Source organism: Rhopalosiphum maidis, chromosome 2 (genome assembly GCF_003676215.2).
Source record: "Rhopalosiphum maidis isolate BTI-1 chromosome 2, ASM367621v3, whole genome shotgun sequence".
In the NCBI taxonomy this organism is placed as follows: domain Eukaryota; kingdom Metazoa; phylum Arthropoda; class Insecta; order Hemiptera; family Aphididae; genus Rhopalosiphum; species Rhopalosiphum maidis.
In genome coordinates, this window is record NC_040878.1 from 14,923,407 (window position 1) to 14,942,557 (window position 19,151).

Sequence of the window (19,151 nt, forward strand, 5' to 3'; positions counted from 1 at the left end):
TGAAAAATATGGCTTATAAATAATTCAAAATCAAGTGTTGCTGTAAACTATTTATGAGTTATTGTTTATTTATATATTATTTTGCGGACTACAGTACATATTACCATTACCATATTAAAATAACTAAATGTACCTAGTTGTCAATGATATTCTAATAGTGAATAGTACGATGTTTGAGCGAAAAAAATAAATTTTTGTATAACATATTTTTGTGTTGAACAGCATGATGTTAAAAGTTTAAGAAATTAAATTATTAAATATAATTACCCTTTTAAAGCATTTGTCAATTTCAAAAATCATCCCTTTCTATTGTATCACAGATTTAGATTTTAAACAATACGTGTATAACTTTCAATTTTTAAAACAAATATTATTTAGTAAAAAAAAAAAAATTGTTATAGCCTTATAATCTGTTGTTGAAAATTACCAGTAGAAAAAATATTGTGGTCCCAATTATTATTTTACGAGATTTTTTTTTTTTTTTTTGTTAATGACGTACAATAATATGTCTATAAAATATTTTATTTCGAAACCGGCTGCGAGTTAATCTGAATGCAAATGATATGTAATAAATTAAATCTGAATTAAATATTTTAAGATATTATAAAATAATTATAAAATTAAAGCGATAGATTTATGTATGATATATTGGTAATTGGCATTAATCATTGAAAGTGAAATCGAATAATGTAGGCACAAGGCACCTATCTGGATATAAGAAACAAATAATTATCATCCAACTCATAATTATACCATAAATTTATAAAACTATTGAGTACAATATTATAGTAAAGAAAATTGGAAGGTTCACACAAATATCATAGGTAATAGGTAGGTATACTTAAAAATAAACCGTTTTGTTCAATTTTACGACAAACTTAGTTATGGTATAATATATAAGTGGTTAGGTCTATATATTTTATAAATATATATACGTAATAATTTATGTTTTGATTAAAATGTTAAAAATTACTATATAGATTAAATTGACACAAAATTTAGTCTTAAATTGGATGTTTCATGTTTCATTACAGTGATAGGCTATTTAAAAACACCGCCTGAAGGTAGGTCGGTCATTGTGTATAATGCATGTCTAAACTTAAATCTTTAAACAATAATAGTATAGGTACCTACCTAATATCAATCATATTATATGTTAATATAATGGGTACCTACAGTTAAGTTTAAGTACGAAGCACTTGTAATTTAAAATAGGTACACCATTTTATTTATTATAAGATTATTTTTTAAGTTGTTGTATAGCAATACGTATAGTAATTATATAGTACATAGATAGGTAATATTTTTAATTAATAAAATAAGTATTTTAAGGTAAGATATTATAATAATATGTATATAATTTTAAATAGTATAATATATATATATGTAATACAATTTGTTATGACAATATTTATGTAACTTAATCTTACTTATAAAATATATAATATAGTCATACATAAATATAATATTATTGTATGTTATACTAGGTAGGTACTTAAAAATTACAGCTGATTACAGCACGTAGCATGTGATATTCTTAATTTTCACAACACACACACACAGATTAAGGCAAATATAGTACATAATTTATATACTTTTCATAATATAATTTTGTTTTTAAGTCAATAAAAAAATCGAGGAGGGGTTGTATATTATGTACCTATATTTATTATGAATAGGTACTTGCAGTGTACCTACTTTATTGAGTAAAATTATTATGCGTCTATCTATGTGACTGTGTAATTAGGTATACAAATAAAATAATTACATTTGAAGACATTTTATTCACAATTTTTAAAAGTAGGTTCCTATAGGTTTTGAAAATAAATAATGTATTGATAACACAATAATATATTCTAAAACATTTATATAATGTCTTTAGAATACACATACTTTTTCAAGTGTATTCATATTGTTTATTTACAAACAATTAATATAATATATTTATTATAATGGAGAACCGTACCTATACATAGTGGTAAGTAACTTAAGTTAACACAATTACAAGAAACCCTTTCAGAGGCGTATTTAACAATCAATTATTGTGGTCTTTGAAAAGTTTTTCGTAATATATACTTTGACACCCGTGTGTAGCGATATTTCTATTCAATTGATGTAAAATTGTACAAATAAAAATGTGGACAGGTAGCATATATTCACTATTATTAAATAGACATAACACGTAGGTAGTAGGTAGGAATAAATTATTATATAGACTTTATTTTTAAATAATATAATGCTTGTCACTCAAGTTCTCGATACGTGACTTCTAAACGATAATGTAGAAATTCGTATTTTTGGTTCACTTTTACGAATTCTATATTAAGTGTTTCATTTATACCAATCTATTTAAGAAGATCTCCATATTTAGCGCATATAATGAAATTTTGTGTTCCAAAAGGCTTTACGACAACGAATTGTGCATACAAAAGTGTAAATGTGCAATAACAATGTAAGCTACAGTGCATAAAAATAAAACGTAAAATAAGAGCCAAGAGTTAAGACAATAATAATTTAGATTGTTTAAACCAAAACGCGAGTTAGTTACGTTAAAAGTAAGTCGGCCATTAACGTTTTGAAATGGACGTGGTTTAGTTTTTGGTAGAGTATCTTTGTACAGGTCTTATAATATGAATATAAAATTAAATTAATGTAGTTAAAACAAATAGTAAATACCAATATACGGTATTTATTATTTTAAGTTTTTACTGTATAAGGTTTGTGTTTCAGCTTCGTAGGCAGGTATTTATATTTAGATACAATTTATACGCCTCTAACCAATAATGTTATAATAATAATATAATAATATAATTATTTACAAGTCAGATACCTATAAGAATATATTTTTTTCAAATGAGAGGGTGCAAAAGTAAATTTAGTTTATCTATTTATTTATGTAACGATGAATAAGTATTTTTGGCGATATAATAGTACTCTTACTATGAAAAACAGAAATCGAAGAAACCAGAATATAGTTATTCCCTGTTTGACTGCAATTCACAAATGCATTAGCCATAAAGTATAAAAAATAAAAATACAGCAGTGTGTGGTAGGCAATTAATAATTTTTATTATGTAACCTATGTAATTTTTGTGATTTTTTTTATACCAAACCGTAAACCTCGAACACGCACTGTATTTTGTACTTCAAACTGTACACGATAGAGGTGGCGATGTCAATCAAAAGTCGTTTAAAAACATACATTAAAATGTATAATACTACTTTTCCAGTTTATTTCTGTGAACAAATTATGCACGTTAGGTACTACGGAAACGTCGAGAATTTCGGATACTATTGGAAGACGTGAGTTCGTGAATATGTTTGTGTTAATTGTTCCGATCCAGCTCAATAGAAATAAATTAAAAAATAGTTAGATATTGCATCGAGTGCGGTGTTCCAGTGTAATGTAATATATCATATTACTATTATAGAATATAGGGTAATTGGAGAAGAAAAACAGATATTTGACGAATAACAATTATTATTTATTATTGAACTCATTAAGTCAAAGCAAACAATCAAAATCACCATAATATTCTATTATATATTATGTTGCGTATACAGAATAATACTGCGAATGAGAATAGTTGTGAATAAGAGCCTTTTGTGTTTTATGTTTTTATGTTAATTATTATTACCATGACATTTCCGAGTAAACCTATACATATACATTAGTCATTATACACCTACTACCTACCTATTCCGTATTATATAATATACAAATGACTATATTATACATATTTAATACTACATCATATTATTTATGTATTTATATATAAATATTATATATGGTCGGAAACTCAGTCGTTTATAACGTTTTGAATAGTATAATATTCATATTTTAATACGAACAAACAAAAAGTTCCGGTATATTTGCATCGGTGGACATCGATCCGCTTTTGTTTTCGTAAAATCGTCTATGTATGTGTGCGGAAATTTCGAATACAGATTAAGCATTGTATATTACGTACTATACTTTGCTAGTATGCATATGGTTTATTTAAACGAAAAAACTAAATCATGACGACCACTGGTCATTTTACCTGTACAATATATTATATTGGCTGTCGAGTGGTCCCTAAATTCAAATTTCAAATTGTATCCATTATGATGTATTAGTAATACTCTTATAAGTTATATCTAACAATATAAATGGACGTGATAAATATTATAATTTATTATTACACGGTTCTATAACAGTTATTTGTTTTGTATGAACGGGGGAGGATTGAGTGAAGGATATGAGATAAAGTAGTTTTGGGATTATTTTCGAATTTAATTTTCCACTGTTTTGAATCGCTAAAATTGCCGAAATTCGCCCGCACACATATACAATATATTAAGCCACAGTTCACGATATTTCAATCTAAATCGACTGAATTATGTTATTATTTGTCCAGGCTTCACTGCTTCAGCTATTAATGGGATTGTGAATAGATGTTGAAAGCATATGATATTATACATAATATATATTTATAAATCTGAATCTTATATTTGACCCAACGGTGACCAGAAGGTGTAACTAAGTGAAATGGCTATTACAAATATACCTGTACCTTCTATATATAATATTAACTTGTTAAGTTTTGATAAACGTATACTATTGGCTATAACTAGTCCAAAGGACGTGCAAAAATTATAAGCTAGCACAGTAAATGAAAAAAAAAAATATAAAAGATTACCTTTACCAGTTATCAAACGTGTGATATTTCTTCGACTATAATCGAAACGACGACGGCATGTTATTATTTATCATACATAAATAAATCGAACATTTAATAATTGTCATTGAATAATAATGTATCATGCTATTATGTTACTCAGACTTGCCGTGTTTTAATTTTTATTATTTTATGTAAATTATGTCACCGATCCGATACGATTCAAATAAATTGCGCGTTTCTTGCAGTGTAAATATATTATATATCTATGTGTAATAAATAAGACGTGCCATATGGGCTATAAATAGTTTAATAAATATATATATATATACTGTATATACATGTAATATAATTGACAACGCTTGTTTGGCTCGGGACAGTGGACGGGTATAGTATATATAATATATATATATACACATTCTTATATAATATATTATAAATCAACGATGGAATGCATTGGTTTCCTGAATATACGGAATAACGGGTGAGTTCCACGTCGGAATGCAAGTTTGGGATAAATTGAAGAATAAAATAATATTTATATATCGATAGACGCTATTCCTATGGCGGTAGTCGGTACAATAAGGATCAGGATGTTAGCGGCGAGTATATTATCATACCTCCGGTCCTATGCTCCCGACGAAATATTGCGACAATGCTCTCGTGGAGTACCCTTCAAACCAAAGCTCCTTTTCAACCCCCGCCACGTGCTAAATATTATGCACAACAAGTGTGTGTACAGTGGCTGTGTACATTGCGATCAGCAATAAATACGAAAAATCAGAAACGATACCGAAAAAGTCTTTTGCAGCCGCACATAATAAGTCATCGTCGTCGCCACCATCGCCATCTTGTTTAGGGTTTATATAATATGTATGGGGTATACTTCAACTGTATATTACTCGAGGAGAAAAATATAATTCTAAATCTGTCGCCGCCGTTTCGTGTTTCACAAAAGTGCGCGTCGGTCTGGGCATTCGAGCCAAACCGTAGGTAGGTAGGGATATAGGTATAGTCGTCGAGAGTCGACCAGTTTTTATCGCGCCACATTGCATATTATTACTGCAGTCATTATTACTGTAAGCGTACAATTATGACGTCGTTTATTGACACGTGTGGCGGCGGCGTGTGATGCGCACCGTTTTGCTCGATGACGGATGGCTCTATTTTTGTTCCGCTCTTCCCCCGTCCGCTGGCTGACACTACTTACCGCATCGTACGCTATTATAATAAATACGGTTTGACGATTGAATAAAATAATCATATCATGCGAAGCGACTGCGCCGCACCGTTATATTGCGCGCTATATCGGCGATCGCGGGTTAAGGCCTTTTTGTCACGTTGGCCCCAAAAGATCTGCAGAGAGATTGTGTCCAGTGCCGGTTCTAGATTTCAAGAGTCCGCGGGTGTAACTACTAATAATTGATGATCTTTGAAAAATCTATCCATAAGTAATTTGACACATTAGTTATGATATATATTTTTCCTTCGTATTTGATAAAATGGATTTTAAAAAGAAAACGTTTCAACTACGATGGGGATCGTACTGTGTTCCTGGAGTCACTATACAATAGGGTTGAAAGCGAGTGTAGAATAGTTTGAAATCAACGGGTGCGGGTAACTTCCTAAAATAATCTCTTTCTCGACTATTATTTAATATCCACAGAAATATTTATCACTTTACTAAGTCAGAAAATCTAGGACGACGACCCGAAGCTCATTCTAAAAGTACCTACTCGGCCTTGATGAGGCCCCGTTCGACCGTGCGACCCCCTGCAGTACGCTCTCTTTAAACCCGGCACCGGTCGTCTCGTTATAAACGTCCGACTATAGTTGATGGCGGTGGCGGGGGAGGGGGAGGAGATTAATTAGCCGAAATATCCTACTCGCCCGCCGCAAGCGGTCGGCCGACCTCACACGTATCCGTAATATTATTGCATTATATGCGTTATGACTGCGTCATGTCTGCACGTGACGCGTGTCGTCCGACATTCCCGAGCATAGAACTCGCACATACCCCGCAGCCACGAGGATTATTCTTTTACCGCGCGCAACGTGTACACGCGACGGATCGACGAGACTTACGTTTCCACGCCTTAACGCAAATTAAACATTTCGACGACGGTGACCATGCGCGCGCACGTCATAATTTAATACCATTCGGTATACTATATACATGTAATGTTATTACATTGCATTACGGCGTATTATTATGTATAATATGGTTGTACACAGGACGTATAATGATGCGAGTGTGACGCGCGCGCGCGTGTGTATAATATAAATGCTGCGAGCGCGCTTTTCCAGAGGGTAGGGGTTTGTAATGTCGTGTATGTGTGTGCATTTATATAATATTTATGTAGTATAATATACGAGGGAAGAAAAAAATCGTGCGCATGTATACACGTATACAATATATAAACGTAAATCGCACGCGTAATGATAATAATAATAATGATAATGATAACAATAATAACGGTATATACCCATCTAATGCGTGTTCGGAGCGGAGTCGTAATAATAACATTATATTAATATAGCGCCGGACGATATTAACAGCATATTATTGTTATTGTTATTATTATTATTATATTGTATGGGCAATATCGTATCATATATTATATTATTATTGTTATTATAATATCATCGGCCGGTGGCTTACAGCTCGTACACGTCGCGGCCGCCACCGCCGCCACCGCCGCCGCCACCGCCGCCGCAGCCGAGGCCGCCGCCGCCGCCGTTGGCCCTGGCCCGCGGCCTGCCCTGCAGCGGGCACGACCCCGACTCGCGCGACCTGGTGGGACTGGTGTACGAGTACATGTTGTAGCCGGGTATGATGTGCACGCGGACGTCGCCGGACGGACGGCTGACGCCGTCGCGGGCCCGTCGCGAGAACGTCACCGTCGTCTTGCAGCAGCAGTAGTGGAACAGGTTGACGTACGCGTTGCGGAAGTGCCGGTTGCCGGCGCAGTACACCAGGTTGTTGAAGCACGACTTGCTGAGGGCCAGCCACGCGAGGTTGTAGAACACCTGCGCGGACAGCCGCTGGACGGTGGCCAGCGCCAGGACGACGGCGAACGGCGCCCAGAACACGACGAACATGACGAAGCTGTACGCGTTGGCCAGCATCAGCGAGTAGTCCCAGTTGAACGCCAGCGGCGGCTTGAAGCTCGGGTTCAGCCGGGCCACGTGCACCTGGTAAGTGATGCGCATGTACAGCCCGGCCGTGATGAGCAACGGCGCCAGCACGATGGCACCGGCCGCCAGCGCCTGTGTCGGAACGATGCTGCTCACCTGCAACACGGCAGCATGTAATTACGTAAACGAACACACGTAGTCATAACTCATAGTATACAGCTGTGTAGTCGTATGTTGTAATATCTCTTATTATTTAGTATTTTGGTGAATCCCCCCCCCCCCGCTAACGCGCGTTGTCGGAATATTCGTCTCGATATACCTACGTCTTATACGTGTTTTTTATATTATCGTATGAAACTTACTGAATTTTGTCATGCATCGTAAAAATATATAAACAGAAAGCAGCGAGATGAGTTTGGACGAATTCAAAAATCGTGTGTTACTATCACGTGCGCATAGACCTCTCTCCGGATTAATGTTATATGCGTTTATGTTGTAAACAGAGACCCCTGGAGTAATGCTGTTGTACACCACTTTTTGGCAATAAAATATCAAATCGAACCCTATAGCGTCTTCTTTCCAGGTCCAGCATTGCTGAAGGGTAAGTCAGTTATATAACTACATATTTATATGTGTATGTATATTGTACATAAACACATAAAATTTGTCAGTTTTTTAAGGCTTTTATATTGGAATCCAACGCTCTATGTAATAAAACCCGTAGGCTCTGTGGGAGTCATATTATATTTAATAGTGTAACTGGTTCGAACAATTTTTATTACTTACCCTATAATATATGTTATTGCGTTTTGTATGCATATATTTATATATATCTATGTCAAACTCAACAATGACCTAATCTAACCTATACAACTGTAAATTATATTTGCTCAGAGTTCGTCCCGCTGGACCTTTACGATGTATCTCATATTATTGTGTATAAGTATTGTGACTATTGCAGGCAGCACATAATACACGTGACTCGTTACTGATTTTATTACGATTACCGTATCTTCGCGAAAATCAGTATACGATACCCTATCGCAGAGGTTCAGAACCTTTTCTTGCATGCAAATGAGCTATTTTTATAAACAATTGCAAAATTGTGATTTTCAAAGAGCCGTAAAAAATTACTAATATATTTCAGTAAAACATTTTATCGGGAATTTATATACATTAAAAAAATATATAGTAAGTCTTAAATTTAGAAAACTTTGTTCCATTATAATATAATCGAATTTTAATTTATATTTTTCGGGTCTCAATATTGGTTTATATTATAAAAATTCCTAGGTTTCCGACCCCTGCCCTATAGGATAGAATCTATATTCTCGCAAAAATACCTATACAACATTTCAATATAATACAACATATAATATTATAATTGAATTTATAATATACGCGCGCGTGTGCATCATTCCATGGCGACAATCTCCTATTATTATATTCCCGTTAAAGCGCTCTTATCCATATCGCGCACGTCTGGGTGTGACACATATCATATTATATATAAGGTAGATATGTATTATTATATAGATAAAATATGTCTGCAGGCGTCGCGAAAACGTCGATAAAACTGTGTAATAATAATAATAAACTGTAGAGTTGCTGCAGTAAAATGAATGCATTAAACAATTTTAAAAATTAATAGTATATATTATATAAGTACGTGCATGTGAATATTAATAATACAGAACTTATATACGAGATAGATCTTGATAAAACTTAATTTATTCTAAAAAGTTGCAAAAAAAAAAAACATCAGAATTATAATAATGTACTAGTGATGCATTAAATTCACAACCCTGATGTGTATTCTCTATCTGACCTCAGAAAAAACACTATGGGTAATTAGTATTGTCGAGTGTAAGCCCCATCGTACGAGCTGATTTTGTTAAAATGTTAAGATTGATTTGGTGCAGACGACTTGATATTGGGAGCGTGTACTGAAAAACAAAATAAATTGGAAAATAACCATTGTCATGGGATCGGTTTTTATCAAAGTGACGACGGCCTGCCAATATAATAATAATTAATGTATAGGGGTATACACACTGCAGTCAACAAAATTACTAAAGTTTTGAACGATTCATAGGAGTGTGTAATTGAATATAAAGTCGAAACCTTATTTTCTTGTTCTCTTTATTTTTGATTAAAATTAATACAACCGAGATGAACAGTTTTGGAGAGGGAGGAAGGGTCGATCACAACGAGCGTTATAGTTCAATGCGTTGTAAATTGATGTCAATATTACGTCTAAAACAGTAACGAAAACGTATTAACTATTACTTCATCATCGTTGATAATAATGGCGTTATAATGTAAAATAGTTAATGGTTATCGAAGACACATACGATATAGTGATACCAATAGATAATAATGATATATTTTTATTTTTTGGTGTATCTATGTTAAGTGCAGTTCTCGTTATTGTTGTGCTGCAATAGCCGCGTCAAATAATCGAACATTCATGCTGTACCTACTGCTGCTGTTGCTGTTGTTGATTCGGTTGCAAAGAAAAAAATCTCTGCCGATAATAATGGGGACAGTGGCGTCTTCGTTCGACATCTATACAGATTCCAATACCAATAATGAGAAAAACAGAATGCATTGCAGCATAGTGATACACAAAAATAAAAACTTATCCAACCTTATAAGGTCAAATATCTACTAGATAAAGGTCTAAAAATGGAAAAGAATCGTTATTTTCGCAATACTATTATATTACATTCGCTATACTGCAGTCTTTCACGGGTGACTGCATTTTTTCTCTCTATTGAGCGTTTCGTTTCTTTTGAACGTGCGCGTATTATTATGATATGAAGTCGGTCCGATGTTTATTATTTAATTAGTATAATAATACCATTGTCCATCATGCGTACATTATCAACAATTCAAAACAATGTTAGTAAAACAACATCAAAGACTGTACGAACATACAAAGATATCCGAGAAGGTCTTCAAAACTGAAAATAACGTTGAACGTTCCGAGTGCCTTCTATTTTCTCGGAAGAGTCGACGAAAAAATATATAATTCAAAGCCACATTTGTCTGTTGACCTTTAGTCAGAAAAATGACGCACTGATAAAAAAGTAGTTCATGTCTTGGAAAAAAAGAGTTGACGGGTGAGATGGCTTTTGACGTGACTTACTTTTGATCATGATTTACATACACAAGTATACACCTAATACATGTATTATAATACAACAAACTGTAAGAGTTATAATATGTATTTATACTTTACACGATATGTATCTTTTACATGTGGCAATGTGGTATAGAGAATAGAGATGTAATAAGGGAGAAAGTCGTGCATCATTTTTTAGGAAACTTTGGAAAACTTGAATACTGAGGAGTGAGCAGTAAGCAGTGAACATCACCTTTTCTTATTTCTCCGATAATCTTAAATATAATGCAGTTATGTAACAAAAAACCTTATAATATTCTACTTACAGCTTTTAAAGTTTTTAAAATAGGCAAAAAAATGGTTATGTTTTATTCACGTCATAAATAGTAAGCAGTTACACAACATACAACCGTTAAGTATAGCATTTGATTGCATAAAATCCAAGATGTGTTACAGAAATATCGACTTAAACAGTTATTTTTAGTTATTTTGTATAATTTATACAATTATTCATCGACGTCCATAAAATAATATGATATTAATAATATTATATAAATGCACTCGCCTTACCTTTTTGGCGCAATAGTCTGGTCCCATCTTGTAGACAAATTGTAACGTGACCAGGATCGAGCTGACGATCCAAATGGCGAACAAGAGCGTGGTGATTTTCGTGACGGTAAGTTTGGCGTAGCATTCGGGTGTCAGACAGAGTCTTATGTAGTTTTCGGCCGCCACCGCGGCCATGGTAAGCACGGTTACCAAGCAACACAGGATCGACAGGAACCATTGAAACTGGCACACCGGCGGAGAATCCTGTAGACCGGACAGGATGACCACGGCAGATGCTGGAATGACCAGGCCGCTGATTAACAGGTCGGCCAGCGCCACGTTCGCCACGAAAGTGTTGCCTGAAACGAGTGTACAATACGTTAAATTAAACACTAATATACACAGTCTATTCCGAATATTTGATGAACATTCTTATTATTTGCGATTAAATCTAACACATTATCATATTATCACAATTTAATAAGAATATAAAAGACTTTTCGATTAAAAAAAATATACTAACGATACAACGTTAGATTTCCGTAAAGTCAGTATACATCACTGTCAAGAGGTATAACAGAGTTGAACCACTCCGTCAAAAAATTAAATTAACAAGTAATTATTATTTTTTTAAAGTATAAAATGTGGTAAAGTTGATAATCTTTTAATGGTTATCGTTCTGTCAACCAGAAATGGAGACCTAAACGATGAGGAGCGTTTACAGTATATACTTACTCATATAATTGTCAAAAAAACAAGGTAACAATATAATATCTATTTTTTTTTTTTTTAATTGGTTATTACTTATTAATAATTATAAATATGAATATTTACGGGCTAGTTAAGATTTTTCAGTAAATTTGTTGCTAGTTTACGAGATAAATTTTAATATTGGTTTTATGTACATATCGTATAGTTGTACAATGATTATTTAATATTTATTGTTAAAATATACTACACACTACTAATGCGAACCATTTGCGTGATTATACGCTAATGTGACGATATGTGTGTAAAGATGATTACGTTGTACTTACCGATATGTGTAGTGTACACACTACACGTACACACTCAATGCACTATAATAATAAACGAATTTCAATTAATCAATAATAATATTATTCTGGTATCTACCTATATAAAACACGGAATGTGCCATGTGTATAAAAGCAGCGTAGGTTTTGGAATAATATACAATATTGTATGACACAATAGAGAGATAATATGCATACACAATATAATAATACACGATAAATATTACTATGTACACGTTAATTAAATTCTTTTAAAACATTATATTTATAATGTATTATATATCTATACACTATAAAATTATTCCAATCACAGCAAACAAAATCCGTTGCAGGGCGCTAAGCTTATATTTTGTTCAAAATATTACCATAGAATGAACGAGTTATAAATGAAATTGAATTTATTCTGTTATATTACTATCGCTTTATCGCTTTATTCGAGATTAATGCGTTTTGGGGAATAAAAATAAATAAAATGAGCTATGGTGTGTTCGTTACAAATGTATTATTACAAATGATAGATAAACAGGTTTTAAAATGTTAACCAGGGCCGGATTGGCACCCAGAAACTTGCCGAGCCAGTTTACCGGCCCAGTTAATTTAGCCAGACATTTGATACATTTATTAGATACACGGGCAAGCGGCGCGTGTATCATAATAATCTTGCGGCCCAATCCGGGCCTGATGTTAACTTTCACAGTATTTCACCTATAATACCATGATAATACACTGTATATTGTTCTTCACACACGTTTGTATATCGTCTCGTAGACTTTTAGTTTCACATATTTTTGTTAATCCCGATTGAGCCCATATTATATAGATAACGAGGTGTATTATGTTTTATTTATATTATATACCAACCTCATGGTTCACTCCACAGTGAATTTACACTGCGCAGCTGTTTTGCGCCGACGAGGATCGAAATAAATAAATCTTCCGTAGTCTGAGTATGTCAGACTCTTATCGTGGAGTTCTAACGATTTCAAGTGGAATCGGAAATCTTATTACACCGCTGCAGTGCTAACGAATGTGTCTATTTATTGACATTATATTATATTGTATAAAAGAGAAATATGACATTTTTTTCGGCATTTAATGACCAAGCCACAAAAAGTTATTAAACTTTTTTGCCAACGCTGTAAGTGGGTAGTGTAATTTGATTTTGATGCCCCTATTATTTCTTATTTTTCATATATTTCATCGTTTCTGCGCCGTATAAAAAAGAAACCCGAACGCGTTCAGAATCTATTATACATATGGTTTGATGTTTTTACGCTCTTAAACTTAAAGGGCCCATCCCTAACCTAACTCCTCGTATATAACAATATCATATGCTCGTGGAAAGACTATATATTCTAGGGTAGCAAGCGAATATAACGACCATTCTATCACTAAAGTTCAATCTCTATATATAAGTATAAATATATGAAATATAGATTATTGATTATAGTTGTCTTAATTTTCTAAGGCAAATTTATTTTATTAATTTTCTTTTTCTCGTTATTAAAATTCCAATTGAGTGATATTGGACCATTCAAGGCTCAAATAGATGATCTTTGATTTTTTCCACGTAGAAAGTACAAATTATTGTGTTACGAGTTAAGTGCAAAAGTTTTTAAAAAATTACATGTTTCAAGAAATTTGTACTTTACAAGGACTTTGAAATATTTTATTTTACTGTGACTAGGTATATGTATAAATTATGAACGTTTACTGATTTACTAAAATTTTATAAGACAATTAATAACTAATTTTTAGTATATATATACGATTTATAATGTAGCATTTAAAAAAAATTATTAGTTTACATGTTTTATATTTGTTTTAAATATGCAACATGTATAATGGCACTTTGGTTAGCTACATAAAATTATCAACATAACTACTAAAATATAAACTCTATTTATACCAATGTCAATGTGGACGTACGGAAACCAATTCGGGTTATGAAAAATTTTCAAAGACCAACCGTATTCAATGCCTCCAATCCAAACCCTCAGAACTATAACAACTAAAGCATCCTTTTACGTTTTCAACCAGTCCTAACATAATGATTTTGCCTACTCATCCGTCCATGACGTAGCTAAAACTTTTTACTGACAATTCAACTTAAATGTTCAAAACTACACAAATCCTAGTACCTGCGTCAACCAATATACTCGATAATCTCAGAAAAATACTAAAAAAGCAGTAGTGTCGGAATTCGTTAACCTAGTTAATGTCCAAATTGTATTTATAATATTATGAACGTACATAAATGTATATAAATAACTGAAAAGTGCATTCACTGAAAGGCTTCTTAAATTCGTCATTCAAATCACACCTCGTTAATTACTGTTACTTATTGTTCTATTTGTAACAAGTTGTAGATTATATTATAAATATAGTGGACATACATATAATAGTAGACACTTAATAAAACATACAATGTATGAAAATAACATAATATTATAATACTTAATACATAAAAACCTACGTATTTAGATTATTACTTAAAAAACGTATTTAGTATTAATTAATTTACATACTAAATAATTTTGATTAACAAAATATTTACAAGTTTTTATTAAAAATTAAAATGTTGGGATATTTTTTGAATTTATTATTATTTTTTTATATTTTATTAATTTTAATTAAAGATGAGTTAAAGTTTGTTTTAAGTTACAGACATTTTTGAATAGATAGGCACCTATAGTGGTAATGCCTATTAATAATTAAGTAGAAAAACCGGTAAGTTGTGTTACTATTTACCGTAGAGCAGCTTTTACAGTATTATTGCCATGGACATATTGTAATATCATCGCGAATTTGGCGAACCTACACACACACATTTATCATTTGAAAATGTTTTTGGTTATGCACAATGCGTAACGTAGACCCGTTTGCATTTTCATAGAAAATATAAGTCTGATGTTTTGCGAATTCGAAAACAAAATATAGTAAATAAAAAGTATAACAGCAATAAGCGTAGTTTTGTTTCGTTCGGATAAATTGACTATGAAAAAAAAACGATATTTTTGACTTTTTATGTAAAAAATAATATTAAATTATTATCCATGACCAAAACAATGTCGTTCAAAACATTCGAACTATATTACTGTGGTTTTCGCCACACCCTAGAATTCATACGCTCCTACAGTATCGTGTGCATCCTATTCAAATACATCGTCATGCGAGATGTCCTTCAGCGAGAACACCTTATCATAAGCGTTGCACGGGACGGTCTTTCCAACCTACCGAGAATTAATTGGCTTTATAATAACGTGTATTTTTTTATGTCTATTAAAATTTTTATATTCTGATATAAACACGTATTTACAAGCTAGACGAAGGACGAGTGCTCCAAGCAATAGTTCTACATTTTCAAGGATTTGAACAATAAGCAGTACCTACGACCTACGTCTCATTACAAGAGTCCAACACATACGACGACATCGATGTTTTTCTTTATTTCTTTTATAGTTGATCAAACTTTTCGCAAGTATATGATTGTGTTCATATAATTTAACGATAACGCAATGACGACAAAACTTACATTTCTTGTGATGAAAAAGTTTTTCAGGGTGATCTATTATACCCTTCTCCATACAGACATACGCACACTGCAGGGTATAACCAAAAACCCAAGCAAAGATCGTGTATTCGTATGTGGTGCCGTATATACTTTCAAGTTGTATACTATTACGCACTTAAATATATTGTTGTTTCACCCCAGTTAAATCTGCACACGTCTGTCTGCCATATTTTAATGTAAATAATATATGTGTAGTATGTATATCATATATTTATTCTTTTATTCGTTTGAGAATAATAGTGTTTGAAGGCTGAAACATTGAACTTTTTTAAATTGCTTATTTTTTTTTCAGATAGTTACTAGAAACAAGTAGAGGTAATAAACTTAGGCTCGAAATGTATTATAATATTATATTAGGTGCCGACTACTTATACACTGTTTTTTTATCTGTTGGTTAGATTTAGTAATTTTGTAGGTTAGTAAGACTACCTATTATACAAATTGTAAATTTTTCATACAGACTATACTCGTACAGTGGCGTAACCAGGATTTTTTTTAGAGGATGGGGGGGGAGGGTTCAGTAATAAAATAAAATAAATCTACAACCGTGTTAAAATAATAAAATAATTGAATAATAATGATTATTATTATCAGTGCAGTCGATAACGTGAATACGGAATAACAGAATACATTTCTGGTCCCAAAGTCTTATAAGCGGCGTCTACTGTATATACATTATATTTTTGATAAAAATACGGCCGAAGGGGGGGGGGGTTCAAAACTCAACCCCCCTCCCCCTGGAAACGCAACTGTACTCGTATTGTTAAATAGTTTATAGATATAAATTTCATAAAAATAACTGATTTTTTTTTAATAAAAAGGTATTTCGAGAAATTTTTAATATAACCAACAACCGATGGCGTTTGTTATGATATACTATACAATTTTGATTTTGTACGCATCGCAAAATATATTATAATAATAATACCGACCTAATATGATAGTTTCGCGTAAAATTACCGTATTGCGATGCCGCTATATTGCAACATGTTTTTTTCGTATAATCGCGCGTATATACATAATATTATACAGTTGTCAGAGTTAAACTCGTGACAACGCGGCGAACAACGGACTATATTCATAAGTGTATATTATTTAGAAGCCTTTTACGATTATTTTGTGAATATTTTATCCGTAAGAATTGTTTTTTTTTTCAAATAATAATATATACAGTACTATATACTCAAAGTGCATACATTTTTGAATCGTTTTTATTTGTCTCTAACAAAAGCAAAAAAGCATGTAGGAGCAGGTGATCTTTATAATATAAAAATTATACTATCACAACCCGTGTGTACGTTTTAAAGAAAATGAAGACTTCGTGAAGGTCTAAACGAAAAGTGTTTATAACTGTTACAGAACAACAGTGCTGAAATAAAACATGATATGCGGTCATACGGGGTATATTATGCGCTGCGGGAAGTATATATTATAATATATAAATCATGGTTAGGTATAATAATATAATAATTTAATAGAAGGTTTGGTAATGCGATATTTAGAAATAAATTATGTTAACAGTAGACGTAAAGCGAAGTGTCTGGTAATTTTATAAAACTATATTGTTATAGATCGTTGATAATAGTTATAACGATATGATTTTATCATATTTATGTTACATTTTTTTTTTAAAGGCATACCGCAGAACAAGATAAGTCAGGTAAAAACATAGATCCATTAATGAAATTCGTTTATATTATCATGCACGTGTTTGAACAGGAGAGAGAAAGGGCTCTGTCCGTATATATTATAATATTCAGATATTATAGTCCCACGCGGATTACCACTATACATAAATCGCGGGTTCAGTGTTTGCAGTTTACGGAGGTATTCAGAGTTTAGGTCACGTTTATACATTTTTCATCGCACAGCGTGTGCATTCGGGTCACGCGATTTCCGCACAGCATCCACCCGAGCCTCCAACGCATCTCTATTCTGCCGGCTCCGTTTCGAAACTTTTTGCATGCAAACGAACAGTAGACACCGCGGAGCAAGCAGGACATCGGTCCCGCGGGCATGACGACACGCAATAAATGCATATGATAAATAACAGATGGCGCAAGATCTTGTTTTTGAGCACAGCTCGTAGCCTTAGCCCCAGAGGGAGTGTGCCAACAAACATGACTGACGCACGGCCCCTGAAAAAGGAACTGGTGAAATACAGCGCGCTGCAATGTATAGTAGTGATCTGCTGTCGACATAACGCTGTTATGCGGTATTAGTATTTCGACTTTTAAACGTGATAATATATGATATGATATTGTTATGACATGTTCACAATATATCGTTACGAATTTGTAGTAGGTGATTATATCGCGCGTATTATGATGATTGGATTCCTCGAGTATATTCTTTGGTATGAAAATGTCGTGTTTTATAATCGATATAGGTATTTTAAATATTAATTTACATGTTCGGTATTTTAGCTTTTATATAATATTAATATAGACAACCCATTAATCGGTATACATTTGATTTGAAAAGCGGTATGCAATTATGTACCTATACGTATGTTGTACGTCACTGTGTATGCATCGTGCACGCATCATATATGATGTTTGTATATGTATAATGCGTTCATATGGCGAACGAGTTATATAGAATAAGTGTGTAGTTATTTCAATCATACGGCTCAGTAAATCAAAACGAACGCGATGTGTATTCGTCTGTGCTCTCACTAGTTAGAAGTAATTTATTGCTCGAACGCAATGACTTGTTATACCTAGTTTACGGGCTTTAATGGAACGGTACAAGTTTCTTTAGATATAACCGTTTAAAGTTTGTTTCTTGAGCTGAATCATTTTTGCTGCAGTCATCTAGAAATGAGGATACGCATTGATTTATTTTAGGATTTAATGGAAATTGACATATCTATAGTAGAGTACAAACATATAAATTATGAAAACATTACTAAGTGTGTATAGGTACATATACGTCCTACATGCGTCATGCTTGTGTAAGAAAAATAGGACAACTTCAAAAGTAGCTTGTAAAAAATAGAGTTTGAAAATTAGATTAAACAATATAATATTACTAGGTCATTTGGTACTCTACATACATAAATTGAA

At 32.7% G+C, this 19,151-nt stretch overlaps 1 protein-coding gene across 2 annotated transcripts in view; it reads right to left on the reverse strand.

The window, feature by feature from the left end:
• Positions 1 to 7,319: 7,319 nt before the first annotated feature.
• The window catches only part of LOC113554102 (melatonin receptor type 1A-like), a 99,401-nt gene continuing 87,569 nt past the window's right edge, over positions 7,320 to 19,151 (reverse strand). For both annotated transcript variants that reach the window (XM_026957794.1, XM_026957793.1), the window contains 2 exons: positions 11,497 to 11,834; positions 7,320 to 7,955 (listed from right to left, as the gene is read on the reverse strand). In XM_026957794.1, the coding sequence (XP_026813595.1) occupies positions 7,320 to 7,955; positions 11,497 to 11,834 (974 nt within the window). The remainder of the gene's footprint in view (positions 7,956 to 11,496; positions 11,835 to 19,151) is intronic.